The 15,323-nt window shown below is 41.7% G+C and overlaps 2 protein-coding genes across 2 annotated transcripts in view; one reads left to right on the forward strand and one right to left on the reverse strand.

The window, feature by feature from the left end:
* The window catches only part of prkdc (protein kinase, DNA-activated, catalytic subunit), a 58,651-nt gene extending 55,805 nt beyond the window's left edge, over window positions 1–2,846 (forward strand). Inside the window, exons 81-86 of the mRNA XM_053493419.1 lie at window positions 46–126; window positions 246–317; window positions 521–722; window positions 815–1,003; window positions 1,429–1,568; window positions 1,834–2,846. Of these exons, the coding sequence (XP_053349394.1) occupies window positions 46–126; window positions 246–317; window positions 521–722; window positions 815–1,003; window positions 1,429–1,568; window positions 1,834–2,038 (889 nt within the window). The 3' untranslated portion in view covers window positions 2,039–2,846. The remainder of the gene's footprint in view (window positions 1–45; window positions 127–245; window positions 318–520; window positions 723–814; window positions 1,004–1,428; window positions 1,569–1,833) is intronic.
* A 720-nt stretch (window positions 2,847–3,566) lies between these two features.
* On the reverse strand, window positions 3,567–13,009 carry garem (GRB2 associated, regulator of MAPK1). Its single transcript, XM_053505130.1, has 6 exons — window positions 12,686–13,009; window positions 10,651–10,791; window positions 9,595–9,725; window positions 7,923–9,101; window positions 4,736–4,911; window positions 3,567–4,535 (listed from the first exon to the last, which is right to left on the reverse strand). The coding sequence occupies exons 1-6, from the start codon at window positions 12,804–12,806 to the stop codon at window positions 3,719–3,721; spliced, it is 2,565 nt and encodes an 854-aa protein (XP_053361105.1). The 5' UTR covers window positions 12,807–13,009; the 3' UTR covers window positions 3,567–3,718.
* Window positions 13,010–15,323: the final 2,314 nt, after the last annotated feature.

Here is a 15,323-nt window from a genome sequence, read left to right on the forward strand (position 1 = left end):
CTCGTCAAGCTCGGTGACTCGGTGCTCATTTCTTTCGTGTTTTAGGCCTCATCAAATCTACGACTCTTGGCTGAGTAAAATTGCTGGGAAGATTGAGGGAATAAGAAGATATGCTGAGTCATACGGGTATGTTATTCTCTACTTCCCTTCTCCAGTGCAGTCCTAATGTCCTACCGAGTCGTACCGTCTGCTGAGAACGGAAAGACCAAGTGCACATTACTGTGTGTGATGTCTTTTTACTGCAGGAAGGCCAGTTGCAAAGACACCGTAATGAACTTTAAACGGATTGAGCAGAGTGTACCGGAGGACCTGCTGAGGTACACGACCTTCCAGTATTCTCTAAGTTTTGTATGATATTGCGTGCCAAATACCTATAATGTGGAGATCAGATTGAGAACAACTCAATAATGGCTTTTGAACTGAGCAGAGAGATTGTATTTCATGGTTGTTTGTACGAGCCTTGGAGGTGAATGTGATAAGCACTACGTTAAAACTTTGGCGGTTTTTCCATCCCATCCAGGCGAGCCTTTGTGAAGATGAGTACGACACCTGAGGCCTTCCTTTCATTGCGATCTCACTTTGCGAGCTCCCACGCGCTGCTCTGCATCAGTCACTGGGTGCTGGGTATCGGAGACCGTCACCTCTCCAACTTCATGATCAATACTGAGACAGGTGGCATGATCGGCATTGACTTTGGCCATGCTTTTGGATCAGCTACTCAGGTTTGCATGCCAGTTTCATTTGAATTTCTTTCTACCTTCTAGTGAAGTTTTTTGCTTTAGCTATAGCTGAAAAATCATATTTGTATGAATAGTTTCTGCCAGTGCCGGAGCTGATGCCCTTCCGGCTCACGCGTCAGATCGTAAGTCTGATGAAGCCCATGGCGGAGTCCGGCCTGATCCGCAGCGTGATGGTGCACTCGCTCCGAGCCTTCAGGGACGAGCCTGACCTCCTGCTCAACACCATGGACGTGTTCGTCAAAGAGCCTTCTCTGGACTGGAAGGTACAGTATGAGGATGTCACATGCATATAAGCAAAGAAGTGATGTAGAGTATAGAGTATGCTCAACATTTCCTGTCCTCAGTTTCTGAAAGACATAAATGTAACTTGACATTCCACGACTTCAAAGCCTCGTCTCTCAACGACCCAAGAACGGCGCAGCTGCAGTGAGTGGCCCAGGCCATGCCCCCTCAACTCACACACACACACACTTTGGAATCACAGGCCGTATACAGTCTCATATCTTTGGAGACTTATTGTTTATAAAACTAGCCATTTTCAGCATTTTGTCCAGGAAACCGCAGCATCTACACGACCCTACCTCACCATTACTTCAGGAATTGTCTCCGTTTTTTGTTGTTGTTTGTTTTATGCTCATGAATATTCAATACATCAGCGGTTTACGTCTTTTTCTCCATGTTTTCAAAGAACTTTGCACTAAAGCAGCTTAAGAAAGGAGGCACCTGGACTGAGAGTGTAGATACCAAGGAGATCAACTGGTATCCTCTACAGAAGATCAGCTTTGCCCGCAAGAAGCTAGAGGGAGCCAACCCCTCAGTTATACTGTGGTAAGCCAGGCACCATTCCAGTGATGACACTTAGGGGATAGTGTTTCAGTACATTGGATTTAGAGGTTTAGCTTTTGTAATTTAGTTTCAGTAGAAATCACAGCAGCAGACACTTTACATCCCAGACTTCTAGCACAACTCAACTTGCCAGTCAATTCAAGTGTTTGTATGAAAAGTAACTGGGGGCAAAACAAATGGCAGACAGGATTGCACTTGGAAGTTAGATGTTGAGTAGTTTATTTCTAACTGATATTTTCTCCATCAGTGAGGAGCTGCGTCTCGGCTTTGAGAAGGACCCTGTGTTTAAGGGCATGCTGGCTGTGGCTAGAGGAACCGAGGAACACAACATCCGTGCCCGGCTTGGAGAGAAAGAGCTGAGTGTGGAAGAGCAGGTGGACTGTCTTATTGATCAGGCCACTGATCCCAATATACTGGGCAGAACCTTTGCAGGCTGGGAACCCTGGATGTGAGGAGAAATGTGTAATGTTTCATTGTTCATCTGTTTATCTAATCTCTATGTAAATTACCGGCATAATTGCGGAAAAAAACAAAAAACAAAAAAAAACATTCCTCTTGAAATTAGTGCCACCTCAGTGAGTGATTTTAAATTTAAACCTGTTATAAACCGTTTCTTAAGCACTCTAACCAATGTGTATTCCTGATTGATAGCACTAAAATAGACAGACATTCTGTGAGGGAAAATGTTTCTATAATCAGCAACTAAATTTTAGAAGCAAGTTCCAGTATTGAACGATCAGCAGTAAAAGTGAGCGATCATTAGAGTGGCTTTTCAACACTGGAAAGAAAAGAGACATTTAAAGTGCATTTAGTGCAGACATGTGTTGGATTTGTTCATCCCCTCAAAAATTCTTGCATCCTGCATTGACAGCAGTGTTTTTGATCTTAACCCCACATCACTTCTACAAGTGAACAAGTGCAAAAACACTGACACTAAAATGTGCAGGGCAGGTGGTCCTCCAGGACAAGAGTTTGGACAAGAACTAGTGACCAAGCACATCCTTGAACCAGAAGTGTATTGAAAGTGCATATTGGTTCATTTTACCGGAATTGTATGGTAATTCCAGTCTTAGCTTACCAGCACAATGTTTAGAATTTTGGATCAGGATCTTTTAATAACTTGTGTAAGAGCTAACGATGCCCAGCTAACTTACTAACTTGTTTTGTTTCTAACTTGTTTTCTCTAAAAACATCAAATATTTGTTTCACTGTTGTGTACTTAGCGGTTGCACTGTCGTTCATTAAAGAAAAATGTGTGCAAAGGCAGGTTTTGCCTGTTTGATGAATAATTAAGTGTTTGGATGTATGTGTGTGTGTGTGTTATGGTTCGTGCAAGCACTTAATCATTTTTAACAATGGACACAATTTTAGCAAAAATATGCTGGGAGCTTTGCTCTGGAAGCTGACGAGAAGTTAGTCGACTGTATTTTTTTTTTACGTCCAGAAGAAAGCCCGGCACCTCGCTGTTTTAGCAGCTACTGCTAAGCGCTGATACGAAATCCCCACAGCAAGCTAAAAAAAAAAAAAGCTGCATGGATTCTGACCTGTCTGTTCTCATTGAGGTCACATGACCATTATCGGGTATGTATCCAATCTAGGAACGCATACGAAAAATTATTTAGATCTGATCTGAAAACCATTCTAGTCGTGTGTTCAGACAGCCCTAAAAAAAAAAAATCTAAATCTGTCACATTAGAGTAAAAAGAAAAAAAAAATCCGAATTGATTCTTTTTAGGCTGGTAATGTGAACGCAGCCTCAGATCCAGATCCCTGAAAGTCACCATTTCTACAACGGTTTAACCAAGAAAGCTAAAGGCATGATAGAGTTTGATCAAAATATATTCATACTTTTGAAAAGCTTTTGGTTTAAGCAAAATCCGTAGTGTTGTGTTGTGCATGTACCGTAAGGTCACAGAAAGAGATTACATGGAGACACGAGGACTGTTCAAGACATGGGAAGTTAATACACAAAGCACCCTATATTCATATATCATATATATTCTACAAACCAGTAAAATCATTACAAGGCTTCAGACTGTGCATAGCATATAGATACAAAACAGTCGAAGGCAATACTGAAGGCTTTAGTGTTATGCAGCGCATTGAATTTTTCTTTTTGTTTTTGTTCGTGCTTACATTTTGGGCCTCCAGCCACCAATAAACTGCATGAGTTTTTTCACCTGTAGTTTGCTTAACTTAAAGTCCTCTGACAGAATCTCTTCTGTTAGCTGCATGAGCAAATTGCCATCGATTTTCTCTCGGACGAACAAACCGACCACGTCCTCTGACATGCCGATGAAACGTAGTGATTTGGACACCTCTTCAACACAAAGGCCTGAGAGGTTGCTTGGTGGTTGCCACTGTTGCCCAGTTGCAGGAGGGCAGGACGGTGCAGCAGTTCCCTGGTTTACTCTGTCCACCTGATGTGTAGTGTTAACGCTTGTCACATTTGCTACGTCTTCCTTGTCCTTCTTCTCATCGCTGGGTTTTGGGGTTCTTGGCGGCAAGATAGGACAGGATCTGCTTTGTTTAGTGTCACATTTCTCAATCGGTTTGTCTCTGTACATTTCTAAGGTATAGCTAATCGATTTAGTACAAAACTGGGCAGGCTGTTGGGCCTGAGCGGCTGCACCGCTCCTCCCTCCCCTGTCAAAGTCAAAGAGGCCTGAGGAACAAGTCTTAGGCGTGCCGGGGGTCCTTTTCCTCGGGTAGCTGGAGTAACTACGGCAATGTACTGATGAGAAGTCCTCAGTTTTGTGAAAATCGGGCCCGCAGAAGTCATTTGGCCAGGAGAGACGGGAGAGCGCGGTGTCCGTCGAGGGACTGCGTGGACAGGGGGGAGGGACTGAGGGCTTCGTGCTTTTGTTGGCGTCTGTTCGAATCCAGTTGCACGGATAACACACGTGGTTCTGCTCCTCCATCTCTTTCAAGGACTCGCTCTCGCCGCCCCTGCAACAACGAGCACCAAAATAAGTTTTGATTTAGATACATTCTCACACACATTTCACACCTGTGATTCTGTAAAGCTGCTTTGCGAAAAGGATCGCGCTATATAAATAATGCTAAATCAAATTGAAATGAATAAAAACAGTATCATTTTTTTTTTTTTATGTTTTCCGCAAAGCAGATAATTTTTGATTAGCACTCACACGTTGTGCAGACCAGAGGAATAGTAAGAGAGCGTTGGACTCGGGGAGCGGGTGTCTGGCTGACGTGGCTTTGTTGATGGATATGGCACTGGGATGTTGCCGGAGCTCGCGGTCGTCTGTTTGGAACTCCTCGGAGGAATCGGAGGGGCGTTTAATAACCGACACTCCTCCTTCACCTGTGGAGATCAGGGTTAAAAAAAAGGTTACAACAGGATGGAAAAAGCGTCTTCCAACCACTAAACTAATCTTCTGTACACTGACAGGACTTGACTTAAAATTTAAGTCCAAATGGTTCGAGAGTGAAAATTTAGCCTTGATTTACACTTTATTTGAATCCGCACAGACATACTGGTCGCTGCTTACATTTGTTTCAATATCAAAAGCTCTGTTTCTATTACTGTCACTCTGTTATCACCCAAAAAAAGGGCTTTTATGAAGAAGTTAGCTTATTAACTGTCACTTTTTGCTAACGACATTGCTTTATCTAATACTGGTCTTTTGTTGGTTCAACCAACCAGGAAGGGTGCCTCCTCTGAGACATGTGAAGCCAACCACCCTATTGTTTTTTTGTTTTGTTTTTACTTTATCTAATCCTGCATTACAAGGCAGCTGAGGAAATGGCTATCTGTGCTCGTCTGCATACATTCGCTCACACTAGTCCACGACTCCTCAGTGTCTTTAGTGCTGTAATTAACATAACAGAGTGTAATACTGATCCCTCCTCCCATTCAGACAGCATGACTCCTAACATCTTAATTACCTAATAAAATGGGAAATACTTTTCAGTTTCGCTGGCGTTTATTCTTAAAGGCCCCACATTTAACCATTTCTTAAACAAGTTAACGTGTCTCTGTCATGTCCCTAAAACTTAACGCTCTAGCCAAAATATAGCTCACACATTTTTTTATACCACAAACTCTTTTTTTTTTATCCCACCACTGCCACCATTCAAGTGTCTATGGAAATGAGCTAGCTGAGGAGGGGGTCTTCATGTATGAAGTCACTCACTCTCACTTATTCTCTATACTGCTTATGAGCAGTCATGGGGAGCCCGGAGCCTATCCCAGGACACAAGGCGGGGTACACACTCTCAAACATTCACTTACACACTACAGGGAATTTGGAAAATGTAAATTAGCCTACTCTGCATGTCTTTGGACTGTATGAGGACAACTGAATACCTGGAGGAAACCCACCAAGCACGGGGAGAAGAAAAAAGAAAATGCAAACTACTAGTATTATGGTTAATGAAGTTTAACAAATTCCAACAAACTTCAACAGAGACGAGAACAAAAGTAACTATAATAATAATGAAAAGATATGGACATGTAGTTCTTTAGGCATCGAAAAATCCATGAAAAATTATTTTGGTATAAGTAAAATAATCAAGACACAACATCCTGAATATTGTTGATTAATGTCCTTTAGCTACATGCCCCTTTATGTTTTATTCCTAACTACATGATGATATTTGTGCTTAAGCCATAATTTGTCAAGTAACTGCTTTGTTCATCAGTATGTGTATTTTGCCAACACTAGAGGCATTAGGCAATTTAGGCAATATGCAAACTACATCCCCGACCCAGGAGATGCGAGGGAACAGTGCTAACCACTACGACCATCTTGCCGACTGCAAGATCACGTTAGAGGAAAAATGTCAGATACAACTTCAGTGCAACATGGAAATTTGACAAAAAGTAGGGATTTCTTTTTCTATACATCCAATGGACTCTGATTTAAATGTCTACAGATGACTAAAATGCTAATTTTGCATAAAAAGCCCTCCTTTAAAGTTTACCTTTTACTAAGACAAAGCAATTTTCCTCTGGGATTAATAAATGTCTTTGAATTGCAACTTGATCAGTTTCATTAACTTCAATGCAAACCAGTATTTTTTTTTTAATTCCTCTTCTTCCACTTGACTTTCAGTCATATTTTAAATAAATAAACAAAATCACTTGGCTGTATCATAATCCCTAGACGTTGTTTATACTGTGGCCCTGTTGAGTTTCATAGCTCAGCTTCAACCTCAGCAACTCCAATATCAGGTTACAGTTTATGGATTCTGAAAACAATTACTGCTATTACAATGCATTTTTTTTTGTTAGCGACATTAACAAATTATTTCAGCTTACATAAACATGTGTGACCACTGCACAGTGAATCGTTTATGTGAATTCATTCTGATAGCACTTTTAAAGTAAAAGTTTTCTGTAACTACTTATTATTGCAGGTGATTAAGTTACATCGAATTTGAAACCTAGAAAGTCAGAGCAAGCCCGTTGTAGCTCATGGTAGAAACCGCATAGTGAAAAAGTGAAGATCACATTGGTCTATAACTCGGCTTTCCTCCTCAGATCTTTGCTTATACATGTTTGTCTAAACCAGCTAATTTGACTGTTTCCTCAAAGCGTAACACAGCAGTTTTTCTGTATGATTTGCCTCTACCAGATAATTATAACAGTTGTGATGCATCAGTTTATAGCAGCACTGCTGAATCCTGGAGTCAGACTCGCCAAGGTTTGATTATAACCATAAAATAACATGCTTATATGCGCATCTTACAGATTTATACTGATCTGATCTTTCTTATATAATAATTTCTATACTGAACCACTCATGGACACAAGTTTTAATAAATAACAAATTTCAACAAACATCAACAAAGACAAGGACAACTTGTCCTATATAATAATAATAATAAGAAGAAGAAGATATGGACATGTAGTTGTTTAGGCAAAGAAAATCCATGAAAAAGGATTTTTGGTATAGGAAAATAATTAAGACACAACATCCTAATTATTGTTGATTATTGTCCCTTAGGTACATGCCCCTTTATTCTTTATGTTTTATTATTAACTACATGATATTTGTGCTTAAGCCATAATTTGTCAAGTAACTGCTTTTGCTTTCAACGATGTTGATACTTCAAATCATAAATATCAGTATGTGTATTCTGCCAACACTAGAGGCATTAGGCAATTTTGCACTAGAATATCCATGAAATTATACTGCAGAGATACTAATACCTTAGAGATCCCTTAGAGAGCTTTCTTAGAAAAATAAATAAGAAAATTAATAATGATTACTAAAAATAACTGTGTGACAGGATGTGGCTTAAATAATAAAATTACTATTACTACTACTACTAATAATAATAATAATAATAATAATAAGTAAGACTCACAGCTTCAGATTTTGGAGGCACCGGAGGTGGAGGTAGATTGATATCAGCACTGAGGAAGGCAGCACTTGTAGAACCCACACCAGGGTACGGCAGGCCTGACAGGCAGCTGGACTTGCTGACGTTTCCTCGGACGGCCTCGCTGTGTTCGTGTACAGGACTATGCGTCTGCGTGTGGTCCAGCCACAGTTCCTCGTATGGCAGATCCGCTTTGCAAGGACCACATGATGAACTGTCTAGCAGCTCTGGAAATAGATAATCCACCTCTGGTGCTTCCGGAGGCACAATCTCCCCGTAGAGGCTAACGCAGCCCTGCAGGTTCACCTCGCTGTTGCCGTGCAGATTGTTCCCATAGACGCAGACGGACAGTCGGTGGAACGACTGCGTGAGCTCGTCCCGGGCTGAGCTTAGTGAACTGGGCAAGTGGGAAGGGCAGCCATTGGTTCCACCTCCGTTGCCAGTCCCGACTGCGCATCCTGTCCCACTGGCGCCTTTCTTGGGACTCTTGGTGTCCTCGGGCCAGTCGGCCCTCACATCACGCACCGCCCTCGAGTAGTTGTCGATATCGAATTGTTCTTGGCAGTACGCGAACCAGCGATGAACTACGCTTTCCAGCCATGCCTCTCCGTGCAGCAGGCCTTCAGGTACGAGCAAGCGAGGCATCGCTGTGGCAACATGCAAGGGAAAGTGTAAAGGCAACACAGCGTTGGGACGGAGTACACAGCACACCACTACCGTCTTGGTACGCACGTTGACGAGCTTGTAGCGGTGACCCTCGCGGATCGGGTGCAGGTCGTGCGGGTTGCGAGGTGGACACGCGGGTACGGTCACGTTGACGGGCAGCCGCGTCTTTTCCACGATGGCGCGGATGCTGTGCTCACCTTCCTGCATCTGCAGTTCCAGCGGTGAGCACGTGCTAAAGCGGCCACGGCATTGGAACGGCAGGCTCACGCTCTCGTTAGTGCGGTGGTTCATACAGATCAGGCACGGCATCTTGCCCCGCCCCGGACGAGCGATCGAGTTCAGCTTGCCGATGCGCCTGAAGATGGTGTTGAGGCGTGATTTCTCTCTGGATGTTTTCGCGTAAAGGATCTCAGCTTGGCCCATAAGCGTTAACTCGTCGCCGGTGTTCAGGGTGATGTTGTACACCTCGGTGTCCTCGTTGCATTCTCCTGACGCCATCTGTGGAGGACATGCACAGTTTAACGACCGAACTCGTCTTCATCTTTCTCTCAAACATCATTTACACACTCGGAGGCATTTAAAATATATATATTTTTAATCAGCAGAAATTAAGAGCTAAGCACAGACAACACAAATCTAACCTTTCACTCTAAGACAAAGCGACTCTGCGATCTGGACAAGGCAGTGGCATTGTGAATTCAGCTCAGAGGACAATGAACAGTTTGTTTTAGATTCAATGGCCTACTGGGCTTGTGGTTAGAGCACTGCCGGTCAAGGTTGGGGATTAACAGAACATAAAAAAGATTACATATTATGCACCTAATATTAAAAACAGGAAACTGTCTGTCCCTTTGCATGGCAGTGACAGTCAGGATTAGAAACAATGTTAAGAGAAGATAAGACAGAGGGAATAATTACTCCTTGTAAATAAGCTCTCTATATAAGTGAAGCAGAAAAACTGTGTATATACATACATAGACAAAATCAATACCTTAACATTGAACGTTATATCCTCCATGACATAAACTCGTTCAGGAAAAGCTTTAGCCACTTCCTCCACGCTGTTGAAGTACTGCACCGGCTCTTTAATATCCCGGTCCTGCTCCAGCAGTTTGAATTGTCCTGTCCAACGCAAGAAAAATGCATTTGTTTATGTATAACCTCTTTTAAAATTCTCAAATAAATCCTCCTCAGTGCCTCCTAGAAACTGAGGCAACAGATCAATAGCTTTTTAAAGTATTTAAAATTTTCCCCTTCCAGACTTCTACAAGTTATGGAGCTTCTTGATCTCTGCCATCACATTAACATTGACTTTGTGAAGATAAGAATAAACTGAACAGTGAGTGCAGGTCTAGCGACTATTTCGGTCACGTTTCACGTGTCAGACAGCTTGACGTAGCTGTAACCAATCTTCCTTCCTTGTTAAAATCAGTTTTAAAGCTTAGTGATTTTAATATCGCTTGTCAGGCGAGGCAGCGTGCTTAAGAGACACTGATTCAAATCTCGCTGAAAAGTATACACCAGCACAGCCAGCTTGCGAACGGGTCTAATAATAAAAGATCAGTCATATAAATACTGCAAATCATTTATTGAGAGTGAAAACTTACAGAATGTTTAAAGTTTAGAGGCTGTTTTAAAAATAAAATTGTAAAAAAATTAGCAGGGTTAATACATCTAAATCCTGAACAGTGATGCATTTTCCCCACATTTAATTATATACAGATGCATTACGGTATTAATAGACACTTAAATACATCAGTCATTAAATGTCTTTATTTAGCATTTAAGTGGTTTAAGATCATTCTCAATTCAGCAAGGGCAATTAGATAATTGCCTGCCAGCAGAAAACTGATAGGAAACACTTTCTGTCTGGATAGAAAGACCTGTTGGTCCGGTTCTTCCTTTAGATTTTTTCCCCCCACTTTTTGTGAACATTATACCACAAATGTTGTTTCATATTGCAATTCGCTCCACGGCAGAATAGGATACACAGTTAGAGAGATAGAAGAGACAAGAGCAAAAAGAGCAGTACAGCGCACAGCCTCACCCTCATAATGGACCGGGATCTCGATTTTCGGTCCAATGACATAATGGCCCTCCTCCAGGCTATGGGCGGTGATTGTGGTCCACTGCCGGCATGAATGAATCAAGAGGTAGTCGTTTTCCCTTAGCCCTTCCACCAATTCCCCTGGAGAGAATGACAGGCCTATCACTTTATCTACATCAACATGGAAATAGGATACTATCGTATCAGCGCCAGAAGTCAGTAAGAACAGAGACCGTACAGTGCGTTTAAAGACATTATCTTAACATAAAAAGGTACCTGGCAGTATATCACACGAACGCTGTAACAGAGAACTATGTGGGCTTTATTACAGTCATTAGCTAGTCAGTAGGGATGGAAAAAAGAATTGATTCTTATGCGCATCATGATCCTGGCCTTGCTACACAAGTAATCTGACCTTTACATGGGCTTATGCATCATTTATTTCAGACACTATACGCCACAGAATTTGCAAAGCTCTATTTGATTATAACGGAACAGAAATTTATTTTTTATAGGATCCTCTGCCTGCTCGGACGTTTATCAAAAATTACCGGTAGTGGATCCGGACGCTCGCTTTCAGTCGGTGCTTTGACCAAGGTTGATCAGGGTTACAATGTTAATACTATCCTGAACAGTTTGTTGCAGGGGACCATGCACAAATACAGAGCTTGGGGAGGGGTAAATTTATCTTATCCAATCCACCTTGTGGCATGTTTTTGCTAGGTATGAGGAAACGAACACAGGCACGAGGAGACAACAAAACAAGAAACGTCACACATACTATAGGTCAGGATTGAAACAAGGATCCGTGAGGTCGAAATTTGACCTGCTGCGCCGCCTGTCTTGCACTCATGTGTTTTTTTTTGTCCACGTAAAAAACTGTATTTACTTATATTGCTTTGAACCAGAGGTGACGCTGGCAAAGAAAACCTTTTAAAACAGGATAATTAGTCGAGGTGAAAATCTTTCTCACCATTCTGTTGAAACGTTCTACTTTAATAGATAAAGTCCTGTCTTGCAAAGTAATTAAAAACGTAATGTGATTCATTCATTCAAATAAAAATAAAAAATAAACGAGTTCTTTCATGATCTTTGATTCTGAACTGATTTCAGCAAAGTTTAAACATGTCAAGGACAGTGAGGTGCAACGGAGTTGCCAGTCTGAGGTCCTTGCTAATCATTAATCTGTGTGTGTGTGTGTGTGTGTGTGTGTGTGTATCTACATAAGAGAATAAGCCAGTGTTCTTTGTGTTGTGGGAGTTTTGTCCTGAATCCCATGTTTCCCAAGTCATATTACATGCACATAAAGTCAGCAGGAGGCACATTCCAGTGTAGAAGCTCAGTCACTACACTCAGAGTCAAGAGATAAAAATAATAACAATAAACTTATCTCTCTGTGTGTAACCTGTTCCTGAACCAACCAGGCCCTTGTACAGGCTGTGTGTTTAGCTAACTAACAAAGTTAAACAAGCAAAGTAAAAATAATAATAATAATAATTAAGCAGTAATTTAAATAATTGTTATTTCTAATTATTATTTATTTGTTTATTTTTTTTTTTAATAAACTCACAGCTGGCTAACAAGTCGTGCCCGAGTTGAGTTCATTCGTCCTGCAGCTGCTGCAAACTCTCCTGTTCACTTTAACACAGCAGCTTGGCTAAACTCAGGCGTTTAAAACACTTCCATTCTTCGATAAACAGGTTCGGTAACAACAAACAACAACACAAGACAGGTAGCAATACAAAACGCTGATATGACTTCCAAAAACTGGTGACTATAGCAACGGAGAGAGAAAATAAAAAAACAATTTCGAAAAAAAAAAAAAAAACTAGAGCTAGCAGGCAAATGCTAACAATGCTAGCTGCCTGGCTAATTGTTGGAATTCCATCCGAGGAGCACAGCCACCCACGCGCCCCACAACTGACACACAGTTTATTCTCGTTCACACCAATAAACATTATCAAACAACAACAATAAGAATAATGACTCATACAAAAAGTTTTTTTTTAATCTAATCTAATCCTGACTTACTCACCGCTGTCTAGTTTAACAATCTGGGGCAGCCTGTAGGCGCTCACCAGGCGGTCCAGAGGCAGAGTTGTCGTGCTCCATGTTACATCTTTTAAACTGTTGTAGAGCATCGAGCCGAGGTCCATGTTAGCTCGCTAACACACCCGCGTCGTCAACCCGCCGCCACATTCATCAGCACCCGAACTGGCCTCTCTGTCATGGAGAAAAGCCTCGGTTTCTTGTTGTACACGGTCATGAAGCCATGTCAGTCCTCCGACTGTGCGTGCCTATGTGTGTGTGTGTGTGTGTGTGTGTGTGTGTTTACACAGACAGGAAATGCCATGTATCCCTGACCATAGAGATCCGAGCGCCGCGCAGGCCATTTCCTCTTCCCAGCTAGTCCATGACGTTACCCAGGCAACCATCGCCGTGAATTCTGATTGGTCGAACGACACGGTCAACGTCCCAACCCACGTACGATATACTTTAAACCTTTAGTCAAAAGTTTATACGCATCTTCTAGATCCTGATTGGTATTTCTTTCTAAAAATATGTAATGATCTCTGTAGATATGGAGATGTGCCTGCTGCTTATGCTCTGTAAAGCATGTTTCATTGGTGATTGTTGGGGATGGTGACTCTAAATGAACGTCTCCTCTGCAGCAGAGGTAAGTCTTGGTCTTGCTTTCCTGGGATGGTCTTCATGGTGCTTGATGGATTTTGCAAATGCACTTGATAATACTGTTCTCGCGAGAACTATTCCATCACTGCTGACCCTCATGTCTTAAACTTGTCTTAAACATGTCTTTAACTACTGACTGTTGTTGTTACTTAATTACCTATTGCCATATGTGTTATTTAATTGTTTTGAAAAAAAAAAAAAGTTCTAGAATAATGACAGATTTTAGCACTGTGGCTTTGCACCTCCAGGGTTGAAGGTCCGATTCCTGTCTCGCATCTGTGTTCATGGAGTTGTGCATGTTCTCCCCATGCTTGATTGGGTTTCCTCCCACAGTCCAAAGACATGCAGATTAGGTTAATTGGCGTTACAAAATTGCCTGTTGTGTGTATGTGTGCCCTGCAATGAATTGGCACCCGGTCCAGGGCATTTCCCACACACATCAAACATCAGGTATTACTCCGGTTTCACAAGCACTAGAATATGAAGTTCACATGGGCACAGACAGTTGAAGGCTGGAAAAGGCCAGGGGATTTTTAAACTTCAACTGTGCAGCTTTAGTGAGTCTGTGTCCAAACTACCAGATTACTGTTCTTGGCTGACAGGCATGGAAGTCAAAGTGGTCTTCTGCTATTGTACCCCTTTGACCTCACTGTTTGATGTTTCTTGCATGCTGAGCTACACACCACAGTCGTATAAACAAGATAAATAGCTATTACACCCTTTCTGACAGCTCAGACTAATCTGGCCATTGTCCTGTGACATCTCTTATCAGCAGGGCATTTCTACGCATAATTTAAAAATTACCACACAGTGGGTTTTCCCCCCCACGCAACTCTGTTTAAACTCTAGAGACTGTATGATGTGAAAATCCCAGAAAATCAGCAGTTTCTGAAATACTGAAACCAGTCAATCCTGTGCAATCTGGCACCAACATCTACGCCATGGTTTTAATTTACTTGGTCCACATTTTAATGTTTGATGTTTGTGCTCACAGTTATGAGAATAAAAACTACATTTATTTCTCTATATAATGGTTATATATATAATGGCTGCTACATTAATGCACCTATCCCTTGGTGCTTGGATCGCACTAAGGTAGAAAATTTTCTCAGTACCCCAGAGCCATGATCGGAACTGCCTTTTTCACATCAGAAACTCTGGCCTTACATGATCTTTAATCGTACAAATGTGTGGAAATGACCTGGAGTGAGGTCAGGATTACACGGGGGATGTGGCGACAACTCCCACTCGAGTTCCTGTAATTGGTGTTTGTGAATGATTGAGTGTACAGTTCCCACAGACAGATGCATCTTTTCCAGTAGTTGGCAACAAGTTATCTGGCGGTTTACAAGGATCAGGCGTTCCACTTGCTGAATGGGAACATAGGAATGTGGGCTTAGAGCCAGCTTGGCAGGGATCGTCATTCGAGGACATACTGTATGGCCTTCTTTAAAATGTTTGCATCATTAAAATATTTTACTGCTGCTAAGAGTCTTGTCACCATACTGTGCTTGAAGTCGTTTGTAAATGTCAATCAGCTGAACGCATTCTTTCATGAGAAGTCCAGGTTTAACTTGAATGGCAACCATTTAAGCATCTTTATTAGTCTAATAACCCTCGGATGCTTTTCCAATCATCTTAAACAAAATCTTTTAGTTTTTTTGCTGTTTTCTCTTCATTCTATACTCTAGGTTAAAACATGATTTAACTAATGATCCAAACCATTCACTATTATTCTATTTGGTGTACACTACTAGTACTACTACTGACTAGTAGACAGTAGAGGGACCCTATAGTCATATTTGGTCCTGGAGAACCAAAATCGATGAGCATTTGTCCTCTTTGGCATTTACCACTCAGGGAGTTCTATGTCCTAGATATTCCTCTTTTCACCACTCATTAAGAGCCTTTTGGTCATGACTTTTAAAACTGAGAGACTAGCTTGCGTCTAAGAAAAACAATACACATTTAGAAAAAACTAA

Source organism: Clarias gariepinus, chromosome 1, assembly GCF_024256425.1.
Source record: "Clarias gariepinus isolate MV-2021 ecotype Netherlands chromosome 1, CGAR_prim_01v2, whole genome shotgun sequence".
NCBI lineage: Eukaryota > Metazoa > Chordata > Actinopteri > Siluriformes > Clariidae > Clarias > Clarias gariepinus.

What these genes read in the sequence shown, in the direction of transcription:
- garem (XM_053505130.1), bottom strand. Translation starts at nt 12,806, where the DNA reads ATGGACCTCGGCTCGATGCTCTACAACAGTTTAAAAGATGTAACATGG. An exon ending in ATATAACGTTCAATGTTAAG is followed by an intron (nt 9,102 to 9,594) that starts GTATTGATTTTG and finishes TGTCCTCCACAG; the next exon opens with ATGGCGTCAGGAGAATGCAA. An exon ending in TGCCTCCAAAATCTGAAGCT is followed by an intron (nt 4,912 to 7,922) that starts GTGAGTCTTACT and finishes TGATCTCCACAG; the next exon opens with GTGAAGGAGGAGTGTCGGTT.